Source organism: Antedon mediterranea, chromosome 4 (genome assembly GCF_964355755.1).
Source record: "Antedon mediterranea chromosome 4, ecAntMedi1.1, whole genome shotgun sequence".
In the NCBI taxonomy this organism is placed as follows: domain Eukaryota; kingdom Metazoa; phylum Echinodermata; class Crinoidea; order Comatulida; family Antedonidae; genus Antedon; species Antedon mediterranea.
This window is the reverse complement of record NC_092673.1, coordinates 25,827,486-25,855,021: the sequence shown is the minus strand read 5'-3', so window position 1 is coordinate 25,855,021 and position 27,536 is coordinate 25,827,486. Positions and strand designations below refer to the sequence as shown.

The 27,536-nt window shown below is 31.6% G+C and overlaps 3 protein-coding genes across 3 annotated transcripts in view; 1 reads left to right on the top strand and 2 right to left on the bottom strand.

The window, feature by feature from the left end:
* Positions 1–27,536, bottom strand: part of LOC140046153 (oxaloacetate tautomerase FAHD1, mitochondrial-like) — a 122,219-nt gene that overhangs the window by 17,317 nt on the left and 77,366 nt on the right. The gene's annotated exons all lie outside the window — the stretch shown is intronic.
* Positions 151–15,486, bottom strand: LOC140046152 (vacuolar protein sorting-associated protein 51 homolog). Its single transcript, XM_072090698.1, has 19 exons — positions 15,401–15,486; positions 14,684–14,905; positions 13,272–13,357; positions 12,383–12,538; positions 11,750–11,823; positions 11,216–11,348; positions 11,026–11,114; positions 10,324–10,480; positions 10,119–10,225; positions 9,413–9,524; positions 8,504–8,824; positions 7,906–8,028; positions 7,167–7,271; positions 6,909–7,049; positions 6,179–6,402; positions 5,860–5,986; positions 5,172–5,284; positions 4,830–4,908; positions 151–1,079 (listed from the first exon to the last, which is right to left on the bottom strand). Exons 1-19 carry the CDS (start codon positions 15,411–15,413, stop codon positions 1,050–1,052), a joined length of 2,412 nt encoding a protein of 803 aa, XP_071946799.1. The 5' UTR covers positions 15,414–15,486; the 3' UTR covers positions 151–1,049.
* Positions 15,681–25,491, top strand: LOC140046150 (syntaxin-18-like). The gene is made up of 11 exons (XM_072090696.1): positions 15,681–15,851; positions 16,498–16,565; positions 16,679–16,794; positions 17,133–17,210; positions 17,903–17,969; positions 22,359–22,447; positions 22,912–22,982; positions 23,782–23,837; positions 24,350–24,419; positions 24,919–24,999; positions 25,348–25,491. Exons 1-11 carry the CDS (start codon positions 15,705–15,707, stop codon positions 25,438–25,440), a joined length of 936 nt encoding a protein of 311 aa, XP_071946797.1. The 5' UTR covers positions 15,681–15,704; the 3' UTR covers positions 25,441–25,491.

The following is a 27,536-nucleotide window of genomic DNA, read 5'->3' as shown; positions in this document are numbered from 1 at the left end:
ATTAAATTTGATGTCATATACAAAAAAACCCGGATTAAAATATTTATGACTTTATTTAGAAGTGATGTGGGGTAATAAAGCAGGACAGAAAAATGTGAAAATGTTTAAATAAAAAAACAAACAACTTTATAATGTCTATTACATACTGTAATATTCTGAATAATGTTTAAATCAATTATAAATACTATAATTAGGTTATTCTAGGATTAAATAAAATATTATTATTACAACTACAACAACTTTGGAGCCAACAAAGTTGTGTCCACTGGAAAAAGGCTGGTCGTAGTGTTGAACATATTTATACATTCCTTCTATGTTTATTGGAAAGTGTGTCCACTGAATAGAGGTATCTATTGTATTTAATTAAATTGTATTAGAGGCAGAAACTGGTTTAATAAGTTTCTCGGAGACAATGCCACTATATTTTTGTAAACAGAAAGAGCCAAAGGAAAAATCGTGCCTGATGTTTCTACCGACATTTCAGTACGTATATAAATGCTATTAATTCCTGTTTTTCCTGAGGACTTTCTTTTTAGTGTTTCTTGTAGCGCAAGAAAAGATTTTATTGTCAACGCGCTTCTGTGTCAACCTGAACCTCATATTATAAGTTTACATAATTGAATATCGTGTAAAAAACAACCTGCTGATATAATAAATATTTAAAACGTAGCACGTAGCACAAAAGTTGCTATACCTTTTATTTAACTACTCACATGGCAATCTGTTTTCAGTTGTTTGTTTGCCAAAATTAAAAAACTACTTTGTTGTTGATTAATCGCATTCTTGAGAAACAATTTGTTTCTAAGTATATTTGGTTTTAAGGTAGACCACAATGTGGTGCAGGGCAGATAAAATTAAACAAGTGAGTTACTCGGAATGACTCAGTCTTTACACATATGGTCTGCAAAATGCTCACCAGTGAAAGAAGTAGGACACGCCAGTACATCAAATCAAGAAAACTCTTTCTTTTGGAAATGGCAGGTAAATGTTATTGCACACGTTTCAAGTTGATTGGTCCACAGTTCGTAGATTGGAGTGCGCCATCAGAGCTATCCTCGTTCACAAATTACTTCAATTACCTGAAAAGATAAATAGATTTTCAAAATGAATGGAATTAACATACACTTTTCATATTTCATAACATTCAGTTAGGATTTAGGATTAGGTGGGTGTGGTCATGTCATCATTGCAAATCGGAATTTTGAGATTGTTAGTACCGGTAAGACTCTTTTGAACTTTATGACTATAGTATGTAGCTATCTAGTCAAAAAGTCATTTTGCAAACATTTCTGAGCGGAGATGAATGTTAATAGTATTTGCGTGCATGAAGTTAAAATGAAAGGTCACTAAAATGTTGATGTTTTGTTCACAATACAGAAATTAGAATTTGCTTATAACATCTTAAAACATCATAAAACAAGAATCTATAATACAATTAACTTTCTGAAAATGGGAAAGTTTCGAAAAACCAAAATTCTAAAGCCAAATTCATTGATATTAAAAAAGGAATTTCTTTTGGGCTAAGGAAATTGTGTGCAGTTTTAGTGAGTGAGTTTACTTCATAAAACTGATGAATAATACAATTTCTTGTAATAAACAAATACACTTCTACTAAGCCATTAAATCTGGACTTAAATCAGATGAAAAGGTAAATCAAATGTCATAGAATAAAATTATAAATCCATTCTCATTTAAATTAGTTTCAAAGTAATGGATAATAAATACAAATATTCTGTTAATAGCAGCTGGCGTCCATACCAAGCTGTTTATACAGTGTATATCTAAAGAATGATATTCAAATTAGATTTTTGCATAGCACATTTATATATTATCAATTTATAGAAATACTGCTTGTGGAGTTATTATTGAATATATTATTATTGAAACTGCACCATTTTGAGGAATCCCTGTTCAGTTTCTATTACCTCGCTGTCTCCTAGTTAACTCTCTAGTTATATATAATACCTCAATGGTAGAACATGATCTCATTGTATTGAGCATATTAAAAAAGTTGTAATATTATTGTAAGAAAAATTAGATTCGAACCTTTGACCTCTTATTTTACAAGGCAAGTACCATACTGTTAGACCGCAGATTTGTTTTATACAATGAAAAGTTAGAAATGAGTTTAAACTTGCTTTGAATTTTGGTAATTTAAAGCATGATATATTTATGGCATAAAAGGGGACAATTTAAATATGAATAGCAGAGAAGTGGGGAAGAGATATAATCGTGTTAATGCTATGAGCTATGAGATTCTGGATAATGATCTGATGTGATATGCCCAAATATGGTAGTGATATGACATAATCATGTCCATATATGGGCACATCTCACAATTTGTTGTTACAAAAAGTTTGAGAGTGTAGAAGGGTTTAAGGCATACTGTAGGGCTCTCATAAAACAATGCTAAGACCACTTGGAACCTAAATAATCACAATATTGTACCTCCTGGACCATATAGTGGAGGAAGGCTCTGCCTCCCAAGTCATTTACTTCAAAGCTAATTATGGTGGTTTACCAGAATATTTAAAATTGCAATAGAAGAATTTATTGAAAAATATTGAATATGTGGCATGATAAATAGACAAGTGGAAGTTGTAAAATTTGCAGGCATCAGTAATGAATGTGAATACTAAACTCGTCAGTATGATTGGCACAGAATATGTGGCAGGTAATGAATATATCAAATCTTATACATACGGGTTACAATATAAACAAGGGAATGTTCTCCACACAAAGCAATAGAGGCCAACAAACAAACCACCTATTAATGAATAAATAATGGTAAAAGCTCAGCTGGTAGTAGCTAACAAAAAGGGAGTTTGTGCAAATAATATGTAGGTGTAGTGATCGAAAAATAGTAAAACAGTGCATGTGAAAACAATTGTTTCAATGCACAGCAAACTAATTTAGTTTATTACTAGTTTTAATTTCATTGATTACTAGTTTAATTTAGTTGACTAGTAGTTTAGTTTGATTATTAGTTTTGTTTTGTTACTTTAGTGTATGGTGATTATTAATTTAGTTTAGTTGATTACCAGTTTACAATGTTGATTAGTACTACTAGTTTAGTTTATATTACAATACTAATTCAGTTTCGTTCTATTTAGTTTAGTTGATTTAACTAGGTTTGTTTAGTTTATTACTAATACTAGTTTAGTTGATTACTAATTTAGTTTAGTTGATGTCTAGTTTAGTTCATTACTAGTTTAATTGATTAGTAGTCTAGTTTAGTTTATGTTACTAATTCAGTTTCGTTAATTACTATTTTAGTTTAGTTGATTTAACTAGGTTTGTTTAGTTGATAACTAGTTTCTAAGTTGAAAATACAGTACTTTTAGTTTATTAATACTAGTTTAGGTGATTACTATTAATTCAGTTTACACAATTTCTAGTTTAGTTTAATGGATGTTAAGTTTAGCTGATAACTAGTTTAGATTAATTTGATTATTTTAAAAGACATAGATTTCAGATTTCTAAATGTAAGACAAGGTTTTAGCAGGCTACACACACAATTTCAGGGTGCAACAACACTTTTGCAAAACATATTCAAACTCGATAATTAATACTACCAGCAAAACGAATCACAAAGCGATAATATTTTATAGTTTAGTATCTACCAAATTCATTAGAATATTCTGGAATATCTGGCAAAGGGCATTAACAATAAACTAGTACTTAAATATATACAAGAAATATATAATGAAGTCTCTGATAACAAAGAAAAGCAATTAAACCATTGAAATTATGTTAATGTAAATGTTTAACAATCTGATTTACTTAGTTTAGGATATACCTTACAATAATACAATTTAACAAATATGGAAATGATATCTAATTGTAATATGCATGATAATGAATTGAGGCAACACAATAATTTGCTTTGTATCAAAGTACAAATCTCATTTCATCTCACAATTTACAGAAATTTAAATTTTTAAAATTGTAGAGAGAAGTGTTACATATAGATTAAGGGGTTGTGAATATTCAAAAGTTTTTAAGCTTGTATGCTAAATATCAGAATTTGTTTAGTGTGACCTTTATTAAATAAAGTTGATGATCAATTTCTAACATGTATGCATATGTTGATTTATTAAAATATTATGTAAGTTGTGTAAATAAGGACATAAAGTGAATTACTGTTGTTGAAAAGATCGATTTTGAAAAATTAAATTGCAGATAAATGTACGCTTAATTGTTAGTTACGGACAAACTTGCCATAACCAAACTCTATGCAATGAAAACAATGGAATATGACCATTGTAGAAACATTGACACATCACAGGGACCTAATATCAACACAAAGTAATTTTTTACCAACTAAAATATTGTAATAAAAAATAAATAAATTATCTGAGGAAACAGACAACTAAAAAGCACTAGGAAACTGCAAAGGTGTAAAATTAATTTTTATACCACAATCATATACGTTAAAATACTGTACATAGTACCAAAATGCCTTCACACAGAACAATACCATCCATGTATACAAGTGGATGGGGTCATCTAGTCTGTAGCCTTTATACATAACGTTTTACAATGTGGGCAAACACCCTTACATTTTTTTTCACTTGTCCTTGTATATTATTATAGCTAATTCTCTAAAAAAAAATATTTTACATAATAACTATACAAGAATACATTTAACATCAACATTTTATTCTCACATAATTCTAAAGTAGTTAATTATACTTAAAACAATAAAAGTGATGGTGTACTGTGTGCAATTAGTAGACGATACTTACACAGGGTTTCATGCATTGTTGTAAAGACAGCAATGAATGTTTGTTGTGAAATTTGTTAGTTATATAAGATAAGATACTTACACTGGGTTCCATGAGGATTGGGTCCAAACAGCGGTGAATAGTACTTCCAATGATTTCATCAAGAAGAAAGTGAACCAAACTAAAGTGAAAAAAAAAAACCAGATACATCATTTTGAACCAGCGTTTTAGTGTTGTTTTTACAGACAAGTTTGCCTCTAACTTGAGAGAGTACTTGATAGGAACAAAATAAATAAATATTGAAAAAAATATTACATAATGGAAAAAATCCCAGGCAACTGATTTCTTGATAAAATTAAACAAAAATAAATAATAATTTAAAAAAAACAAAAACACAAATTCAGTAAATACATATTACTGAAAAATTGATAAACATATCCTTACTTTTCATCACTGACAAATCTCCATAGATACATGTCTAAATAGTGGGTATCCACTTGCATTTGTTGTAACCCATAGCGACCAAATGTCCGTAGACGTACACATTCTAATAAAGTCTGATAAAGAATTTTTAGAATTAATTTTTTTGCATTTACTAAACACAATTTTTATACAAACATTTCTTTTATATTACAGTACTATGCTTTTAGGCACTCAATCAATGGACTGGATGGAGTGAAACAAAATGACACCTAAAAAGAACTTCATTGTAAAAATGATAAGATTGGTGCACCGCAATATGTTAGGCATAAATATTGCGGTATGGGAACCCACCAATGGAGTTTGCTAATTTGACCTTTTTTTGACCTTCTTGGCCTTTGGTTCAAAATAGAAGTGGCTTATTAACTAAATGATATTTTGCTTTAGAACAACAATGTTCATAAAACAAATAATGAATGTTTCATTGATTGAATGGGGAAAATATTTTCATCCTTTGAAAGCCTGACTGTGCTATTTCACTTGACTGCCTCATTAAATAGAGCAGACAATCTTTCCACTTATAAAATATTATTTGTATACGATTACTTGCTAAAAAAAGTTAATATATTTTATGTATTTCATCTCTGCCTAATGCAGTATACACTACTTTACTCCAACATTCAAAATATCTGCTTAGTACTTTAGTTTTTACCTTAAGACTTATTTTAACAATACCGGTAAGCACAGACACTTTGGAGAATTCTACAGCGCTGAAAATCTCTATTCGTTCAGAAAACAACTTCTGTATATTGCTCATTAGACTATTATCGATATTTGCACTAAAAAAAACAAAAATAAGTAATAAAACATTGCTTATATAGAAATATTAAATTCTGTCTCCAATTTCAAACTAGTTTGACAAAAAAGTGTGATATGCCAAATATATTTAGTGATATGACATCATCATGTTGATATATGGGCACGTCACATATGACATATCTGAAGGATTGTGTATTTGTAATTGTACTTACCTTGGTCTTTGCATTCGTTGTTGCTGTTGTCTTGCAGAGCTCAAGCTAAAAGCCCTACGACTAGAATCGCTGCTATGCGCCTTGCGTACACCCTCTTCATATAGATGTCCAACTTGCGTGTCAATAGCTGTTACATCTTCCACGACACGCTTCATTACGGCACGGACATTACGTGGTTCAATTGTGTTTAGCCAATCCCTGGTTTCAACACTTTTTCTCAACATCTTATACAAAGAAATAATGGATGTTTTATTTTTAAATACATCTAATAATGTTAAACACAAAATGAAAAATATATTTATATTTTTTAAATCTTTTTATATATTATAATCATTGTTTATTCTTGTTGAAAAATATTTGTGGCTTTGACAACAAATCTATTTAATGACACTGACATGAACCCATGATCTGGAATGGGTGTGCAACCATGTCAACAACCACTATTAACGCTAATTTATACAGACGAGCAGTAACGGTAATAACAATAAAGAATCTATGTTATTCCTTATAAGCATTTACACACAATGTGAAATGGACAGGCGGTTTCCGCTCAGGATAGATACAGATTCTATGTGGGACAAACTACACGATTTTCCGCTTACCATTACTGCTAGACTGTGTAAATTGGCGTTATCTGTGTCACTTTGTAGTCTCTAGTTTAATTTTTTAGTTTCCCCTTATTTGATTAAATTATAGGTTTATAAAATTAAATGTCTTTTGTTTTATTTACCTGAGAGATTTGTAAGCCCTGTATTTGTACATATTGGTTGAGAAGCTTCTGAGCCGTCTTCTTAGCTTTGGTTGAAAGGTCGGCAGCAGGGGTCACCTTACAACGTGGGTCAAGTGAAAACTGCTTATCAGCTGTTGTAACCTTGAAATAACAATAGAAATTAATGTTTACTATTTAAAATCATCGTTATATAAATTCTGAATTCTCAAATTTTTCTCTAGGTGAATAAAGACGATTAAATAGCTATTAAAGACTTACAATTTGGTTTATTGTTGAGTTACTAAAGTCCATGTGAAGTCTAGAGAGCAGTAGAATAATAGCTGCAGGGGCTGATCCTTTCTCACCACTACGCTCACAGAGATCCTAAAAAAACAAAAAGTATGTTAAGATTAGTAAAAAGAGTATAAAATGAAATATTTAGGCAAATTGCCAAGGATAACCATAAGCGAAATCATTCACTATCCTTCTTAAAGGTTGCACAATGGTAAGGAATTAAGTCACATGTTCGAGACTTGTGCTTTTGTTTGAGTCCTTCAGGATGGAATGTTATTATGTAAATGCACATATAATGCAGGATACAGAATATGAAAACAGCAGAGAATAGTACTACTACTACTGTATGAGCTGATCATCATACTGTACATGGGTCTGCAGTATAGGATTTAATCCAAAATTAATCAGTCACAATTTTAACTAAGGAACAATATACATTTACCTTTACAAAAAAACACAACAAAATTGATGATGATGTCTTAATGTTGATATATATAACATTGTCCCTCAAAACATGAAAAATACAGATTAATAAATTTAAACTGAATAGGTAATTTTATAGTTTTAATAAAGTTCAGGCAGAAAAAAAAAGAACAAATAATTTTGTTATTTTATTCCAATTTTATTCAAGTTAATAAATAATGTCATATTCAAAAATTGTTAATAAAATAATAATAAATATATAGTTATTGGAAAATAGACATCTCTGATATTGTTAACTTACACATGATGCTTTAAACAGATACTCAAGGAATCCTACTACCACCACTTCACGCACATCATGAACACAGAAAGTGCCTTGGAAATAAGCTGTGTTGGCAAACGTCAGGTCAGCAGAGGTAAAACCCTATAACACAAATGTGCATGTCATTTATTTTAAAAAAAAAGAATTACAGAATCTAGAACAGAGTAAGGATTGAAAACAATTAGTGTCCGAGCAAAGAAAAGTTCAATTTTGTGACGAGATATTGGAGAAAAGAAGATACACATATGGTGGTGATATGCCCAAATATGGTAGTGGTATGACATCATCATGTCCATATATGGGCACATCACATAAAGTTTGATAGTGTAGACAGATCTTAAGATGACAATGACAGAAGAGATGAAGGAGGGATAATCTCTCTTTTATAGGGATAGGAAAATGTTACAGTTGTTTCCCAAAGTGCCAATGGTGTATACAGTCACAGAAACAGTCTACACTATCAAACATATATGGACATGATGATGTCATATCACTACCATGATGTGGGCACATTACACTTTTTTTTGTCAAACTAGTTTGTAGTAGTGTAGACAGAGCTAACTGACAGCAGCCTTACCTGCAGATTAGCAAGAACAATTTTCATTTGTTCCACAATTGATGATGACATCATTGACAGCATATCCATCAGATTTGATGTTTCTTGTTTTCCAATGAGATGTGGCGTACACAACTTCTGTCGCACATCCGTAGTGCATTCGATAAAGTGATTTTTCAATCCTTCTAAATAAAACAGCGACCTCTCTCGGGCAGCATTGGCAACAATTTCTGTTCCTCGAGCGATGATATTGAGTTTTGGAAGTAGATCATCGACAGCTTGGAGGCGGCGATGGAATCTGTCCAGAGCTCTAACAAGCATTGAGTTCTCTACAGATTCCTTCTAAATGTTGAAAAAGGTAAGAAAATGAATTTAAATTAAGACTTATAAAATGTAAAAAACTGTTTCATATTTAGAAAAGAATATAGAAGATTTTGAGCCAACAGCAGGTGACTGGGCTGCCCAGGCCTAGCGCAAAAACTGCTATTTATCCTAATTTTGTCAAATATTTTGAGTAAATTCATTTTCATAAATTGTCTCTGTTTATACTATAATTATATACAATCTTAATTCAATGCAAAAAAATAGACCAAAAAAGTATATTTGCTTTGAATACGACTATTTCTATGAAAATAAAAGATGAATGTATGTTTTCGTATTCATAAGGTTGCAAACCTCCCAAATATGTGCGAACCAAAATGTCACTTTGGACAGTTAATGACTTACAAATATACATGTATCTTTAAACTTTGCGCTGATTACTAGCTGCATTATGGAAGTATGTTTCCATACGTGTTTGATCCAAAAATTACCATGGTAATAATAATGTACAGCACTTAGAGGTTTCACAACATTAGGTGCTTTATAAATCCAGAATATTATTATTATTTACTAATTAATAATTTATTTATGTCTGGTTGTAAACAATACCTCAGCTTGAATTCTTTGTTCCACACATGAGAAATATTGCTCCATCCTTGACTTGACAAACTCTGCTAACTTTGCGTGGGCAACCTCCTTTAGTTGGTCCTGCTCCTGGGGACTAATAAGAAATGTTGATATTTAATAGAAACCGGAGATAACAAGATGAAGGCTAGGGAGTAAACTAGGATATATAGATTAGATTTTATGGGGAGCAGATATATATATACATTCTCTCTATTTCCAAAAAATACAAAAATATTGACTAACTTTACATCTCATAGCCAAATGGCCAAATTTATAACATAACAAACAATAACATGTCAAAAATGTTCCATAAAAATGTGTAAGAATTAAGGCAGAATTAAAAATATTTAAATCTAATAAAAGATAAAAACACACACAAGAGCCGTCGCAAGTCAGCAGGGAAGGTAAAAATGGAGTAAATTTTGAGAATTTAATGAAAAATGGTATATTGACTAGTTGGTTAATTTTTTTTTTATTTCTTAAATTCCTACCATGACAGTCTAGTCGAAGATGGCCATGATTTCTGAATAATTTCTTGGTAAAAATGTGTACATTTTACTTACGATAGTTTAGTATACAATTTTGGGTTTGTTTGTTTTTGTTGATCGCTGGCATAGTGATTTGTGGCTGCGAATGCATGAAAAAAGTTAGGCTTGACTGACAAAAACATGATTAATAAAGAACTTACTCTGAATGTGTTTGTCTGTTGACAAACAGTTCTTTGTAAGATGCAATCACAAGACAAATATTACCAAGGAAATTGGTGCAACCTTTGTGAATAAATTCCAAAATATCCTACATAAAAAAAAAGAAAAATAACAAAGAAAATAATGCATTTTACAATTAATAATTTCTATTTCTATTGCAATTCATATACAACAATTAATACGAACCATTGGCATATTTCTCATATACTTCTCTGAAGGCCTTTCCTCTTTCTTGTCTGTGGACTCTACCATTTCCTTTATAGGGGTAGACACTTCAATGGCTTTCGCAGGGTCTACCTGATCTGACATCTCAGACAAATCTTCATCAAGTTTCTCCTGGGCACTACACGGAATAAATAAAATTTACCATTATCTTTCAGACTTTCGTAGCACATTATCAGCGGTGTCTGTATGTGCTCAATGATATTCATGAATCTCATGAAACTGCAGTGTGAGAAAAAAGACTCATAAGGGATTTGAACCCCTATCCTTCAGATAGGACATAAAGCTGATTTTCATAACAAAGAAAACAATTAAAAAGAGAAGGGGATAATCTCCTGGTGTTCTGATTATTGGCCCACTGGAAGAGGAGTATAGTACTAAAGAGGTCACCCAGGATAAAAAAATAAATCAAATTTTTACCTTAAACCAATTTCTACTGGATTTACTTTGTGTTTGTGTATAATTTTACTGCAACACAAGAATATGTAAGCTCGGTCTACACTATCAAACTAGTTCGACAAAAAAAGTGTGATGTGCCCAAATATAGTAGTGATATTCCTAAATATGGTAGTGATATGACATCATCATGTCCATATATGGGCACATCATATTTTTTTTGTCACATAAAGTTTGATAGTGTAGACAAGGCTTCAGGACTATACTCACCGTGCCAGGAACTCGTCACAGAGTTCATCAGCTGGTTCCTTGAGTTGCAACAGAAGATCCACGCACTCTGCAAGCTGTTTTGGTGTGGACTATCATAACAAAATAAAATGCAAGTAACTAATTGTTTTGCTAAAAAGGACATGATAATCATAATTATACTGCATACATTATTATGCGCAGCTTCCCTCACCTCTTTGTCTCTAAATTGTTCCCTTAGCTTTGATCTTAATTCAGTAACAATGTCACTACAATCTTGTTGTATACCATGAAAGGATGGCATATGTTGATACTGGTTCAGAACGGTTCTGGTCTTAGCATAATACCTGTGAAAGAATAAACACAAATTCTTGATCCTTAAATAGTACAAGACTCTCTGGGTCCTAGTTCTGGCGGTAGTCTTCTAGGACATACAGTATACCTCAAGACTCAGTGTACACAAGTGCATTTAAAAGACAGTGCATCTTTATCGTGGAAAGAGTAGCGCACCAGTTCACTGATTTATCATATCGTAGCCGAAAACATTACATCTTAGAATCAGAATTTTAACATAAAGCTCTGTCCATATATGGGCATTTTTTGTCACATAAAGTTTGAAAGTGTAGACAGAGCTTAAGACTTTTATCATTGATCATACTATGTCTGGGCTAATGACTCTACCAGACCCTATAAGAATTGTGGCCCTTGTCCCAATTATGACAGAGAGTGTTAATTAACTATTATATACCTGACAGCTTGTCCATAAGCTTTCATTTCAATACACTTCTTTAACCTTGCAGGAAGCTCAAATAGAAATTGTAACTGTAAATAAAAACAACTATTGTTAAACATCCACATGCTACAGTATATTTGTTTATCATTTTTTTTCCCCTAGTCTTCATTTCAACATTACAATACAAAATTGAAGCACAAACCAATAGCCAATTGAAAACAACTGCGATAAAAACTGCCACTAACTAAAACATACAATAAAATATATAATATACAGTAGAAACAAAACAAATACATCAGCATGACAGACAAATTAGTTATGCATTATTTTGAACAATGGAATGCATGATCTTGATTTTAAAAGAAACAAGGTTATCAGAGACCATTTCAATAAACACATGTAAAGCTCTGTCTACACTATCAAACTTTATGTGACAAAATTATGTGATGTGCCCATATATGGACATGATGATGTCATATCATTACCATTGTTGGGCATATCACTACCATATGTGGGCACATCACACTTTTTTGTCACATAAAGTTTGATAGTGTAGACAGAGCTTTACATAATACTGTACTAGAATTGTGGAAACAAGAAACGGTAGATGTATATTTAAAAATTTAAAAAAATAGAATAAAAAAACACCTTTTTAAGTAGTGAATGGACACCACTAAGAGTTGATATTTGCTGCCTTCTTTCCTGCAATGTGTTGCTTATTCCTGCACTGAATTCTGTAATGGCGTCCATGTTTGTAGCTAACCTATCCATCTCATCCTCCATTTTCTTGAAATCATTCTTCATCTGTAATATTGTATTGTGTTGATATTATTTAGAAAAATTGCCAAGGAAAACCATGACTCCAAAGTGAGATGTTTGGAAGATTCAGGTAAAAATTATATATCAGGCAATGTTTTGTACTTTAAACTTTTAGTTCAGTCTTGTACAAGTATTATGTAATAATGAATAATACCGAAATAATTGAATGTTGAAGAAATAGATTTTATTTTGTTTATTTTTATTTCACCTTATTTATAGGGGGGTCCCTTAACAACGTATGCAGACAATCAAGGAGCCCTCTTAATGAGTTATGACAATTGTCTGTGGGTGACAGTGGCTGTGTGTATACTAGTACACCGGGGTTACCCTAATTGTCTCCAAAGATGTACTAGGTTCTTTAAAGTGCACATGAGTCAGATGTGTACACTGGACCTATGGGTTAGTGAAAAATTAGTTAGTCTATCCGAGATTTTTTCTGGTGGTAAATAGTCTTATCCATCCAAACAGGAGTAAAAACCATAGGCACTTTTTTTAATTGTGTGCACTTCAAAGAACCTAGTAAATCTTTCAAGATGGGTAGGAGTTGTGCACTAATTCACTCACAGACATGAGAGCAATTGGCAGCACTGACATCCAGGGAAGAAGCTGCATGTAGTTGAAAAGTGTAACAATGATTCCGCTATACAAATGGACATGATCATTAGGATATTTATAGTGAAATTACATTTCAAAATATATAATTTATTTTGTCACTTACTTTTCTAATAGTATCCGTAGCACTAATAAATTTATTATAATTTTCATAAACAAGGGTTTGCATGTCACTATCTAGAGAACAAATTTCTGAAAAATAAAATCATATTAAAAAAAATATTGTAAAGTGGTGGTCGCATTCTTATTATCTGGTCATTGGCTGTAATTGTAATTGTTTACCTCCGCCAAGGAGGTATATGTAATCGGTAGCGTGTGTTTGTTTGTTTGTTTGTTAGCAGGATTACTCAAAAAGTAATTACAAGATCTTTACCAAAATGAATAGACAGATAGATATGTGGTCAAGGACCATTCCATTAAATTTTGGGACCATTTGGAACCACAGTCCCAATTCTGGACCACTTTTTAGTATACTTTTTTAGACCTGCTAGTGTTAAAAGATAGGACAGAATTTTTCAAAAGCCGGCGAGCAGTCTTAAAGTAACAAGTAAACTGAAATTGCATTTTCTCGAGAACTACTTGTCCAAAAAACTTCATGTTTGAACAAGAGGCAAGAGTTATAATTTTTGATTTGTAATTTTAAAACATAATTTGATTTAATGTGCACGTTTTTTGATGCGAGTAGTTTAAAAAACCTATTTCTTTTCAAATTCACTCGTTTGATTTTCGCGTTGCTGTTCTATTGTTAGTCAACTGAAGCTATTGTTAATTGAAAGGCTTGTTACATAACCATTACACCAAACTCGCATACACATGCTTGTAATGAAATTAGCCTAAATCACAAAGAGCATTATAAGACACACACAAATATATATATATATTTTTTTTTACCGGAGAAATCTTATGTAGGAGAATTTTACAGTAGGCGGAGGTATGCCCTCTCGGAGTGGCTTTCTAGTTCATTCTGTTTTCTTATTTATTTCCATTTTTGGCAAATTGCCCTTGGATAACCACAAGTGAATTCATTCACTATCCTTCTTAAAGGTGGCAATCCTGTTCACAAGACAAACATACACAAGATGCTCTACATAAACAAAGACTTATTACAAGTCTTTGGAGTCCTGACATATGACAGGACTTGAACCCTTGGATTGGTAGTCAAGCATCATAACCACCAAGCCACAACTCCACACTGACATGGTGTGACCAGTTTAAAGTACTTATCTGTTAAATTAAATGTTTAAAAAAAATCAATACAATTTTACAATCTGTCTACACTATCAAACTTTATGTGACAAAAAAATGTGATAGTGATATGCCCAAATATGATAGTGATATGACATCATCATGTCCATGGGGACATCATCATGTCCATGGACATGGGTGTTACAAATCTTTAGAAAGATGGAGAAAGAAAATTGACTGAAAAATTCTCCCAGCCAAAAGGATTGCCATATACTGTATGGGGAAAAAGATAAAGTGCATATTTGGCAATCAAATAAAAAAAATATGTCATACGTTTAACCATATCGCTTTCTCTGTCTATCAACTCATTTAAGCGCTTTTCTTTCATCAGTCGTGACAGATACACCTGTGGATTAAACTGAGCACCATTAATATCAATTGGATTTGAATCTTGGTTGTCCTTATTTGATTCCTCCATTCCATAGTACAGCTTCAACATCCCATGCTTTCGTCGTCTGCGGATTTCTTCTCCCGCTTCATCTATCTTGTCGCCTCCTGAATCACAAAACAATATATTTATTTAATTAAAAGAAAGGGTCTATTCTATTACTATCTAACCTCTATTGCAATTTTAAATTATGGATACAGTAGGCTCAATTTAATATGTTTTTATTAACACTAACAGAATTATTTATTTTATAAAAAAGTGTGAAATTACACTCTTTCCTACTAAAATACAAATAATAAGAAAGGCCTTTTAAAAAACATAATGCAAATAAAGGCTAGAAAGTAAAATGTTATTAACACCTACCTAGGCCTAGCCCGCCGCCCATGTATACCTATGCCTAAGAAAAAGAGGCACCTAAAAAGGGCGGCACACTCCCCTTTACCCATTGAAAAACCGAGTACACAACCAAAAAACAAACAGGGAAGGCAGGCCTAGCCCTGCCTTGCTATTATTAATCCTAATTTTGGTAATTTTAGCTAACTATATTTTAATAAAATGCGATATAAACTATTAAAACGGACTATCATTAAATTGTAGTTTACCTGAAGTAGCCATAATTAATAATAAAAACGTTTAATACGAGGCTAAAATTGATCAATCTGACAACTCCTTTCCTTCCCTTTTTCCTTCTTTCTTTTTTCTGAGTTCCAGCGACAAGCAGTGATTTCATGAGTTAACAGTTTAACAAAACGCGTTTAATCTTAGACAAAACGTAGGTAAACGTTATTTAATCGCGTTACAATTCCCGTCATAATGGCCATGTTTTAAACGCAAAAGGTCACACAACTGGGCAGCGCAGACTAAATTTCCAGATTTCCCACATCATCAAAACCAGCGAAACGCAAGATGGACATAACAGCACTTTTCAAAGCTTCAGTTAAAACTGTTCGAACAAGAAATAAAGCTCTAGGAACTGGTCAAGACAATTTAAAAAGTTCAATTTTAAAGTCCAGTCGTCCAAAAACAGAATTCTCCACCAAATCCAAAGAAATGGTAGGTACACTGCTGCTAGGCCCCCGCGTTGTAGTGTATTGTGATCTCACAGCCCAGCAGCGTAAGGATTCGGTCGTGGAAGATTCGGCAGATGGTCGATTCGCCCCGTGAAGTTTCGGCCCGTGACGTTTTACCGCAGGGAAGTTTGCCATAGATAGGAGATCGGCTTTGCAATGATTATTTGTAAATACATTTATAAATAAATAGGTCTGCTTCATTCAATAATATAATATTTTAAGTATTTTAATAGTAATACTGCTATTTCGCACCACAGGCTGTGCGGTGTTATCTTCGTTTTGTTGAAAATATTTATTTTCAAAACATTACTGAAATTTCCCATTTGAGGTGGTCAATATGTCAACCTTAATTATTCTTTTTTGGACCAACATTCTTTTCAAATTTGTCTTTACACATTTATAATTACAACCAAAATATTTACAAACACAATTTTTTATTGGGTCCCTCAAACGTTAGCCAGCAGAAAAGACAACTTGTATTGTATATGACACGCAATGGGTCACACAAGCTGATCATCAAGTAAGTAAAGAGGCTCTTCTCTCACAAATATTTGTTTGTTTTCAGGTAATTTTATTTTTGTATTAGTATAATTACAGTATGTATTATTTTAATTTTCTTTTTCAAATAGGTGGTGGCAATAACTAAACTGAAAGATTTTCTTCAAAAACATAGAAAAGATTATATCAACCCATCAAGGCGAGTTTGTTTAAAAAAATTCATTAAAATCATCACAACATTATTTTATTTTTATGTTATGAAATTATATACAATAAAAAATACTTTTTAAATAGAATTTGTTTAATTTGTAGTCATTTAAAGTCCGATTCAAATTCAATGACGGAAGCTGATCGGGACCAGATAGATGCAGACGCTCAAGTATTTATGAGAACGTGCTTAGATGCAATCAGATCATTTAAACAAGAGGGTAAAGAGAGACAGAGAGATGCAATATAAAAGCATGTAGATGCATTGACCATTAAAAATTTATCCTTGAAAATAATTTTATCTGAGAGAATGCCACTTAATATTTAATAATAAATTACACAATAAATATTAATAAACTTTGGAAAGAAATAGAGGGAGTAAGCACTACCCAAATTCCCTGCATGTACACTATGAGTTGACATGACCTTTCTTGTTTCAAAGTTGTTTGTCATTGTAAATCGAAAGCTCTCCTAAAAATGATTCAAGCTCAGTTAAAACTTAACTCTTTACATTTTTTTTCAATGAAAGTTACAGTATTTTATTGTTTGTTGTTAATAGCAATGAAGCAGGAGGCAACAGAAGAGGTACAAAAACACAGAGAAGCTACGTTTGAACTATTAGACAATTACTTAAAAGGTTCGTACATCTATTACACAGACTCCCATAAGGGGTCACGAAAAAATGTCCACATACAGCAAGTTTGACAAACTTCGGTTCCTGTGAATCATGTTTTAACGAGTTTTCGTTGCAGAAAAGTGCGGTAAAAATCTTTTCCTGCATCACCTTCAATATGCTTTCGTTATTTTTGGATATTTTTTTTTTCTTTTTTTGTGTGTAAAGCGCCTAGAAAAATATGTATTAGGCACTGTATAACAATTATTATTATACTTCGTGGAAACTCTTTTTTCCTTGTAATTTATTAGTTCATTATAAATTATTCACAATTTTGTATTAAAGATTTTGTATTGGTAAATTGTAGATGTTTTTTTGTTTATTTGATTAAATTTTCCACACACATCAAATAATACAGTACATTCTAATAAAACATAGATTAATTATAAATTTGATTCAGAGAAACATGAGTGTGGATGGAGGTCACATTTGGACATTTTAACACTAAAAATATATAAACATTTTTAGGATTGTTCAGTCGGATAGGGAGAATAATATTTGCAGTATATATGAAGAACATACATACTTATCGATGTGTGTCCATTGCGTGTGTGGTGTCTATTTATGAGAGGTCTATGTGCAGGGAGATTCAACTAAACAATTTTTTTCTGGAAATTAAATTATTTTATTGAGGAAATTTTACATATTATTTACAGGTGTTTGTAAGCTATACAGTGAACAGAGAGCTTTACGTGTCAAGAAAGTGGTTGACAAGAAAAGAATGTACGTACCTACTGTATATGGAACTGGTAACCTGCTATGTTTGTTGTGCAGTAGAACCCCCTTTTAGGGGACGCCTTCAGGACACAAATGATTGCCATAAAGTTGAAACATATATTGCTTCTAATTAGTTTCACAGGAAAGTGTCCTCTTAATAGGACGTGTGATCGAGGTTCGAATCCAACTCTCGCCGCATTGCTTGTATCCTTAGGCAAGATACTTTACTTACGTTTGCCTCTCTCCACCCAGGTTTATAAATGGAAAGCCGGTTAGATCAAGACCACATTATGTGGTAATAATGCTCAGCGCTTAGAGGTTTCACAACATTTAGGCGCTATATAAATCCAGGATATTATTATTAGGTGTTGTACTGAATCTAACTGGAGGATTTATTTAAATTTTCCTTTAATTGTATGTTAATTTAGATAAAAACTTTACCCTTCAAATAAAAGGTATGGCATCTCTTGTAACAAGTTTAAAATACAATAAAAACTAACTGTAACACACATACTCTGGACTAACCAAATTGGTTTGACCTATGTACAAACATACTATATGTTATGTAAGATATTTAAGAGCCATTGTCTGTAAGAATCAAAGAAATATCAAAAAGAGTGGCAGAATCAAAAAAATGGATTTCTTTCAAATTTTGCACATGGCTATATATATGTTGAGAGAAACCAAATATGAAGTATTTTTTTTTTCACACGTATATTTCCATGGCAACGGCCAAATTTGTGTTTTTGTCCTTTTTTAAGGTTTTTTAAAATGGATATTGGTACTACTTTGATGAACAATATTTTTGTTTTGTTCATTTAATTATAACAAAATAATTAGTGTATGCATAATAACAATGCATTGTGTACCTGTTTCAAATTTTTTTTTTTTTTTTTATTTCATACTTTGGGAGATACCATTTATTTAAAAAGGGGTGTTTTTCACTTTTTTTAAATTGTTCAATGCAACTAAACTTTACTTCACCATAACGCCCAAAGTGGTGTATTTTTTTAGCTGATTTATTACAAATAGGTAGTTCTAATGTTTAATAATTGATTTCTAAAATAAAATACTGGGGTAAATTTAAAATCTACAAGCAGTGTTGCAAGAAACATAGGCATTTTTATAAAAAAAAAACATGGTATATTAGTAAAAACATTTTATTTTCTTTGATTATTTGATTTGAAACTCATTGGTCAGAAAAATTCTTAATGTTTTATATAGTTCTAGTTGTGTTGAGAGAAAAAAAATTAATTTTTAATTATAGATTCTGTAATTCCCAGTTTTAATGTCATTTTATAGGTTATATCCTCTGGAAATTTGAATAAATTATCAGATCGTTGTGAATTTTAATCTTTGCAACAGATTACTCCTCTCTTATTTTGAAGCTCCTCTTTCATTTGTTTACTTCTTTTATTTGCTAACCTAAGCAGATCCCACATGCCCATCTACCACCACTTTCGACTACCACCCCTCCCCCCCCACCACGACTATAACCACAAAAAGATAAACTGCAACACTTTGGTCGATCATCCACTATAGAGTGTCAAATGCATGCATTTCAAGCACCACCCACACTGCCGCTACTATCGCTCCAATGAATAGACGGATTCAAACTCCTCCATTCCACCCCCTCCCCCTTTCTCCAAGCCGCCACCCACCCCAAGTTAAAAATTGCAATGCAAAAGATAGGACATAAAGTTAAGTTTTTAGACCCTCGCCTTCAACCACCTAACTATTTAAAAGTCCTGGATCCACCACTTTCCCCTCCCCAAAATAGAACCAATCAAAAGTCAATGATATACTCAGGTATGTTAATGCTACATAACAAATATTGAAGCCCTGATTTGAAATTTCATTTCATTTAAGGTCAGCATGTAAAATATCACACTTTATTATTAAATATTGGTTTTAAATTCTAAATTTTTTTTACTGTGATGGTTGGATTCAGTATTAATTATTAATTAATAATTATCTGATAATTATTTAATTTCCCTTAGTTATGCATAGCAACAGTTACTATGGTAACTAAAATTGAGATATTCTTTAGATTTTGCATATTTATCTTATACAAATTTAAATTTGTAGATTAGTAGCAGGCATGCCTTATTTGCATTTTCAAATTACCGTTTCACAAGGTCATATTCGTAAGCACTTTCTTCTGTGATTATTTTTATTCATGAAAACCCCATATTTTATTTACAGCGGCCACCTCCCTTAACGGACGCACTTTGAAAAGCCTGTTTGTTCTTCCTATCTAAGTAGTGCATTTAGTGCTTACCGTAAGCAGCTGCGGGCACCTTTTTATACAAAATGAGATTTTTTGTAAGCGGCCAATCGAAAAATGTGATACTTATTGCATGGACCTATGAATTAGAGGTGCATGTTTATTGTATTTCTTTATATATTAGCTTTATTTTGAAGAGGTTTTAAAAACATTACTGTTAAGAGATGAGAAAACTACACAGATTTTGACCGACCATTTTTCATATGATAAAAGTTTTTAAAATTTGTCTGAAAATGCTAAAAAATACTAAACCACCTGATTATAAATAATAATAGGCCTACAATTATAAGCGGCCACTTTTCCAGGTCCCAAGGGTGGCCACTTACGGGAGGTTCAACTGTATTTAAAAAAACAATTATCCTTAGTTACGCATAGAAACAGGTTCTAACAAACATTAATAATACATTTTGACATAACTTGACCCAACAAATGACCCTTTCACAAGCTCAGACATTTTCTGGGATTCAGTAGATAAGTAAATTTGGGAAAAGGTAGTAAAGCTATGTTATCAATTGTTTGTAGTCATGAAACCCCATATTAAAAATATTGTACTTAGTTACGTATAGAAACAGTTGCTACAATACACTATAGGTAAAATGTTGATGTCATTTGACCTCAATATGTAAACATTTTTTTTTTCATGAAAACTCCATATTTAATTTTTTTTTTTAAATATCATTAGTTACGTAAACAGGTTTAAGATAACACTAAAGGTCATTTTTTTACCTTTATTAAGATTCGTCAAGACTTTCTTTCTGAGATTATTAGGATTCAGTATTTAAAGTAAATTTGGCAAAAAGTAGAAATGTAAAACTATGTAGAAAAAATGTTTTGTATTTATGAAAAACTCCTTATTTTTTTGAAATTTTCGCATAGAAACAGTCACTATGGTAAAATTTTGACCTCAAAATGAATGAATTTACAAGGTCAAGTTTGTCATTAATGGAATGCAGTAGAAGTAAAATTGAGAAAAATTACAAATGCAATCAATTCTTTGTATTTATAAAAACGCCATTTTTTACGTTTTTTTTAAAATTACTTTCCTTAGTTACACATAGAAATGGTTGCTAAGGTAACACTATAGGTAAAATATGAAAATTGTTGAGAATTGTTATGAACTATCTTGTAAATTTTGATCAAAAATTAATAGTTGTAGTAAAGTGGGGACCTGTTCTGTTTTGCATTCTGACCCCTTTTGACCTCAAATGACCTATTTACAAGGTCAGATATTTTAAGAGGTCTTTCTGTATCTCTTTACACAAGATTTAAAAATTTATAAAAACCATTGACGCAACTATTTCCAAGTTTAACATTATTTTCCATCAACTAAATATTTCAATGCAAAATACTGTTTTTCTGGCAATTAATTGAAATAAACCTGGCAACACATTCTCCTATTTTATCTAAACTATTCGTATGACTCTAGTAGCATTATAGCAAGCCACATATACATTTTATTATTGGATTAGCCATATTTAAATTGTGTTTCATGTGTTTTGTTTGTTGATATTTTGTTACATTTTTTGTATTTTTCGTATTTTCCTGGCAACACAGAACCTATGTACGAAATTTACCCCAGTGTTTTTTTCATGATTATTGTTGACAAACCTATTGACTATCAAATTAAAAAAACCTCATTGATTTAAAAACACCACTTTAGAAGTTATAGGTACGTTTATGAGGTATACTTTTATAAAAAAAATATTTTTTAAAAACACCCCTTTTTAAAATAATGGTATCAACCAAACTCCATTTTGTAATTTATTTTTTTTCTACATTAAATGGAACTCAATACATGTTGTTTACACTGCTATAAACAAAAACTGTATACTGTAAGTATTTTTGGTTAAAATAAGTATACAAGTTTGTACTTTTTCACTATAGAAAATCTGTGAAAAATGGCAAAAACATCAACATTTGGATAATTGACCGTTGTCATGGCAACGGAGGCTAAAAATTAAAATGAATGTTATAGATATGCTTTTTATTGAAATGTCTATTCATGGTAAAAATTTGAGAGAAATCCATTTTTTTACATCTGCCACCAAATCTTTGATTTTTACAGACAATGGCTCTTAACTTCTTTTTATACTTACTTTCTGTTTCAGCTCTCGGTTAGAATCTGTCCAGCTCAAAAACAGTAAAGCCAAGTTTGCCTCTGGGTTAAATTTAAGAAAAGCAACCACTTCTAATTCAGGTATATAACATATTTGTATAAAGGGGTGGATCCAGGATTTTTAAATAGGGGGCGGGGGGTCCAGATACTAAGTATTTGAGCCACAGGCCCCTTTTGTAAATAACACCCCAGGTCGGAAATGGTACTCTCGCTCACATAAAATTCATGATAAATGGCACCTCTAGTTGGCCCGGAAATAACACTCCCATGTATAGCACAACAATCTGCAAAACGATCAGACTTTTTCCGCTGGTAAACACGGCCGGATGAGATAACGTTTTGTTTGCGTATGTCAGATGCGTGGGTTGTGTGTGGCAACCACCGATTGTTTGATCGTTTTTGTTTGATCGTTCTTGTGTTTGATTTGCTATTGAAATAGTTAATAGAAAAGTGACTGGTAAAATATTCTCCCTATTTTCGTATATATACAGCACAGTAAAGTGAGCATTTGTAATCTGGGGATTGATTTTTATATTCTATTTCAGATTTATCAAACCAAGTAACTAATCATGAAGAGTATTCTGACAATGAGCTATCTCCTGAAGAAATTGCAATGGTACTTTATTCATTAATTTCTTTAAGCTTGTGTATTCCCAGTACTAACAGGTATAACAAATTTCATTCGTTAGAGTGAGTGAGTGGCCGTAATATCGGCAATGATACAAGACTCACTCGCTCCATGGTTCTGGTGGTAGAATGAGTCTTTTTGGATAAGGACTATAAACTGTAGGTCCAGTGTTATACTACACATCTAGCTCTTTGTGCAATCTAAAGAACCTAGTACATCTTTTGAGATGAGAGGTTGTATCCAGTGTACTAGTATATCACATCCACTGATCATAACTGGGCCCTCTTGGAGACGGGAGAGGTTACCAAGTTTAAATAAAATATTCCAATTCAATTGAACTGGGTATAACAAGTATAGGAAAAATGATTGGTTTAAAATATTTTCCTTACAGTACTGTACAACCCCCTCTATAGTTAGTTAAAAATTAGGTGATTTGCCATTCAAATCATTCTGAACTTTGGCTTCTATAGTGTTTTTTTTAAAAAATAAATTTTGCGTATAAATTATTACTGGAATGCCGGCAAATTATTCCAACTTATTATAATTTGTTACCACTATTCTTTAAAAAAACACATTTCATAAGAATTTTGTGGAGAAAATAAGCTTTTTCATAATTAATAATCCAAACAAAATTATTTAAATTATCACTTTCGTTCTCTCCCCCTTCCTACACTAAAAGCACCATATTTCTTTTCATTTTGCTAAAATCGTCAAATTGAGGGTGCTATGCTCTGCCGAAATATGCAAATTTATATCTTGAATTTTTGATTTATTTTTATTATTTCAGTTCCAACAAGAAAACCAGATGATGCTGCAGGAGAAAAATAATCTTGATGAAGTCAGGTAAATAATAAGATCACTTCTCTTTCTTTCTAAAATGTTTGATGGCCCTCCTCCTCCACTCATATTTTAAAAGCCAGAAATTGTAAATGAAACCACCAATTTGTGTTCATTGTACAATGTAAAAAACAATATACAGGTTATAATATACAAATGTAAACAATTAAAATAAATTAAAAAATATTAATATTTATATGGTCAAAAGATATATATATATTGAGGGACTAGAGGTGTTCCAATCGAGTTTGAACAATACCATGAAAGCCCAGTGGTCTAATGGTTAGGATATCTACATATCAAGCAGAAGGTTTCGGGTTCGAGTCTCGGTTGATAGATAGATATACTGTAATTGTTCAAATTAAATTTAAGAATATTTTTGTATGTTTTGCATGAACTCTCAGGGAGGAAGAATTGAGTGGCTTTAACAACAGCATCTGCATATTTGGGAGCCAAAATCCAGTTTAATAGTTTAGTGTTGATGTTTTTTAATAAATTAGCTTCTTTTATTTTTTTAGAGAACTAGAAGGAAAGGTTGTAGATATTGCAGCTTTACAAACAGTGTTTATGGATGAGGTTGTAAAACAGGTGAAAACATTTATACAGTGGTATATTATACAAAATAATGAATGTTTATGAGTGCAATGGTACAAATAATTTTATGATTTGTTGAATTTGTCGAAAAATGGCAAAAATATGGACTTTTTAAAAATGAATTATTATGTACAAAAAATAATTACAAATGAATTTGTATGCACTCAAATTAATATATATGCATATATATTGCATCTTATCTTATGTTACCATATTAAAGCAGTTGCGTAAAAAAATTATAATGGTAAAAATGTGCCAATTTTTTGATAAAACAATTCCTGTACTATATTAAGGAATTTGTCAAAAAATTTGCAAAACATGTACTTTTTAAAAATGAATTATTATGCACTAAAATATATATATGCATATGTATTGTGTTATCATCATCTTATGGTACCATAGTAAGCAGTTATCTAAAAAAATAAACCCATTTTTAATATTGAATTATTATTGCACCAAATAAGTAAATAAAATATCTTTGCTTACTCAATAGGATAATGTTATTGATCAAGTTATAGAAAAAGCTGTGACATCTACTGAGAATGTTGAAGGTGCTACAGAAGCTATAAGAGAAGTGAGTTGCATTAATGATGTTACATTCTGAAATATACTAGTTATACAAATAATGAATGTTTATGAGTGGAATGGTACAAATAATTTCATGAGGTGAAAGATGATAGGTTTCTATCTCTAAAACAGAACATTTCATCCTTCACCGAATGAAATTATTTGTAACATTGCACGAATATAAACATTTGTTTTATAACGCACCTACTTTTAACGAGACGCTATGCCAAGGCCTAAACCTTTCGAAATGAAAGCGCTTATTAAAAGATATCAAATCATTAAAGAATCAATTTAGGTATGTAAAAATAATTATTACTTAATTTTTCGCTAATTCTTATTTTAATTTTTTCCCCAGGCTATCAAGAATAATGCAAGTCTTCGAGTGTGGATTTTATTTTTCTTGTTTATGTGCTCATTTACATTATTATTCCTTGATTGGTACAATTAATTATTCATTTTGTATATAAAATTTATCCTGATATAAAGTATAAACAATAAACAAGCAAGAAAATTATACAAATAGTGGTTTATTTGTGATTGCGTCATAAAAATATCGAAATATTACAGATCATCAACAAATTTACATTTTTTTTGTTTATGAACATATTCTGTTTTTGAGTTGGACAGATCAATAGTAGAAATGAAGATAATAAAATTAGATAAAAATAAAGTTAAATATCTTCAGCTTAAACTTTTTAAATATATAATTTAATCATACTCCACTTGACATTAAGGCTTACTAAACTAAATCATTCTTTATAAAAAGTTCGTAAGGAGTCAATTTGGTTGTCCTTAGGACCCCAGCACCAATCACATGATTTTCCCCTGCTTTAGAAAACATTCATCTTGTGTGTCTTGGGAAATGCCAAAAAGCTTGGGTTTTCTAGTCTTTTTAATGTTCATCCTGGAACTTCAGGGAAATCACAAAAGCTTGGTTTTTCTACCATTAGATTTTACTTCCTGTATAGAAATGTTTATAGAATACCATTTAGAATATCCACCCTTAATTTTTTTGGAAGGGTGTATAAATGTCATATCTTTAATGTTTGGTCAACAATTTAAAAAATCCTGGATGTAATACTTTAAATATTGCTTTATGTATGCATTGTGAATGTGGTTTTTGTGGAAACGTCCTTTTTTTGAAATATGATACAATTAGTGGTTACTACGATATACGAACACATTTTCCCATAGTTTAGTTCACTAACAAGCGGCAAGACTCCTTGCAGGAAGTTAAAACGGAACCGTTTAATATTAAATTCAAGCAGTTTCTTTTTAAATAAGAAGAAAAAGAAGCTTTTCTACCTGCATCCATAGACATGACAGCAAACCAACCAACCAATGTTGTTTTCTTTATGCCCATAACCATTAGTAAGCACTGCACTCACATGATTTAGGCTTACTAAAAGTGATGTGATGATCTTGGTTGGTTCTCACCTATATGAAATGTCTAATAAGTGAGGGTTAGCGAGTGAGTGGCCGAGCGGTTAAGACAGTGGAACCGTAATTACGTAGCCATATCATCGGCAAGGGTTCGAGGCTCACTCGCTCCATGGTTCTGGTGGTAGAACGAGTCTTCTCGGATAAGGACTATAAACCGTAGGTCCAGTGTACACATAGCTCATGCGCACTTTAAAGAACCTAGTACATCTTTCGAGACGAGTAGGGGGTTACCCCGGTGTACTAGTCCACACAAACACAGCCACTGTGCAAATTGGGACTGGACCGTTTTAGAGGTGTTTACCACCTGTTGGTCCAGATCCTTCACTAACTGAGTTAAACTAATATATTATACATTTAACATTACACATAATAAATTATACCTTAAACATTATACATGATATAATAATTTTCACGGGCCCATGAGCAGTGACCAGAGGAAAAAACAGGCATTAATAATGTCGAAAAAGGCCAAAAACGCCCGAGGATTTAGGGTTCTTAAACCAGGGGCCTCACGTTACGCCACTTTACACATGATTGATGAAAAATGATATATGATTTATATTTATGATTATGAATAACATAATGAATTATGTCTGGTTCTCCATCGCCTTGAAACCAGAAGAAGGGTGGAATCACAGGTTTTCCCATAGAAGGATGTCCTTAAAATTGGTTTGTATTGGGCTATCAAATGTGGTTTGATAACCTTGGTCTGTGGCATCTATTTAAATATATTGTATTACTATTAATATCTATTTATTTTTCCTGTTTGAAAGGTATTTTAGTACATTATCATGTAATATTATATTTAAAAAATGATCAGTGGTCTGCACTATGAGGAATTCAGGATAAGTTTCTTCTTTCATATAAAAATGTCCATATTTGGTGTGTGGGTTTTTCTTTTTGAAATTTATGAAACAAATAAAAATGAAAAGGATGTTCTGTAAAATAATGATTATAAAATTATATTACAGCTTTAAAAGTCATCGCCCTAAAGATAAAAACTATGTGTGGCCTTAAAATCATAAATGCAACAATGTACAATTTATGAGTGTGGCTCATAAACAACTATGATTATTATATATAAATCATACTGTCAAATTA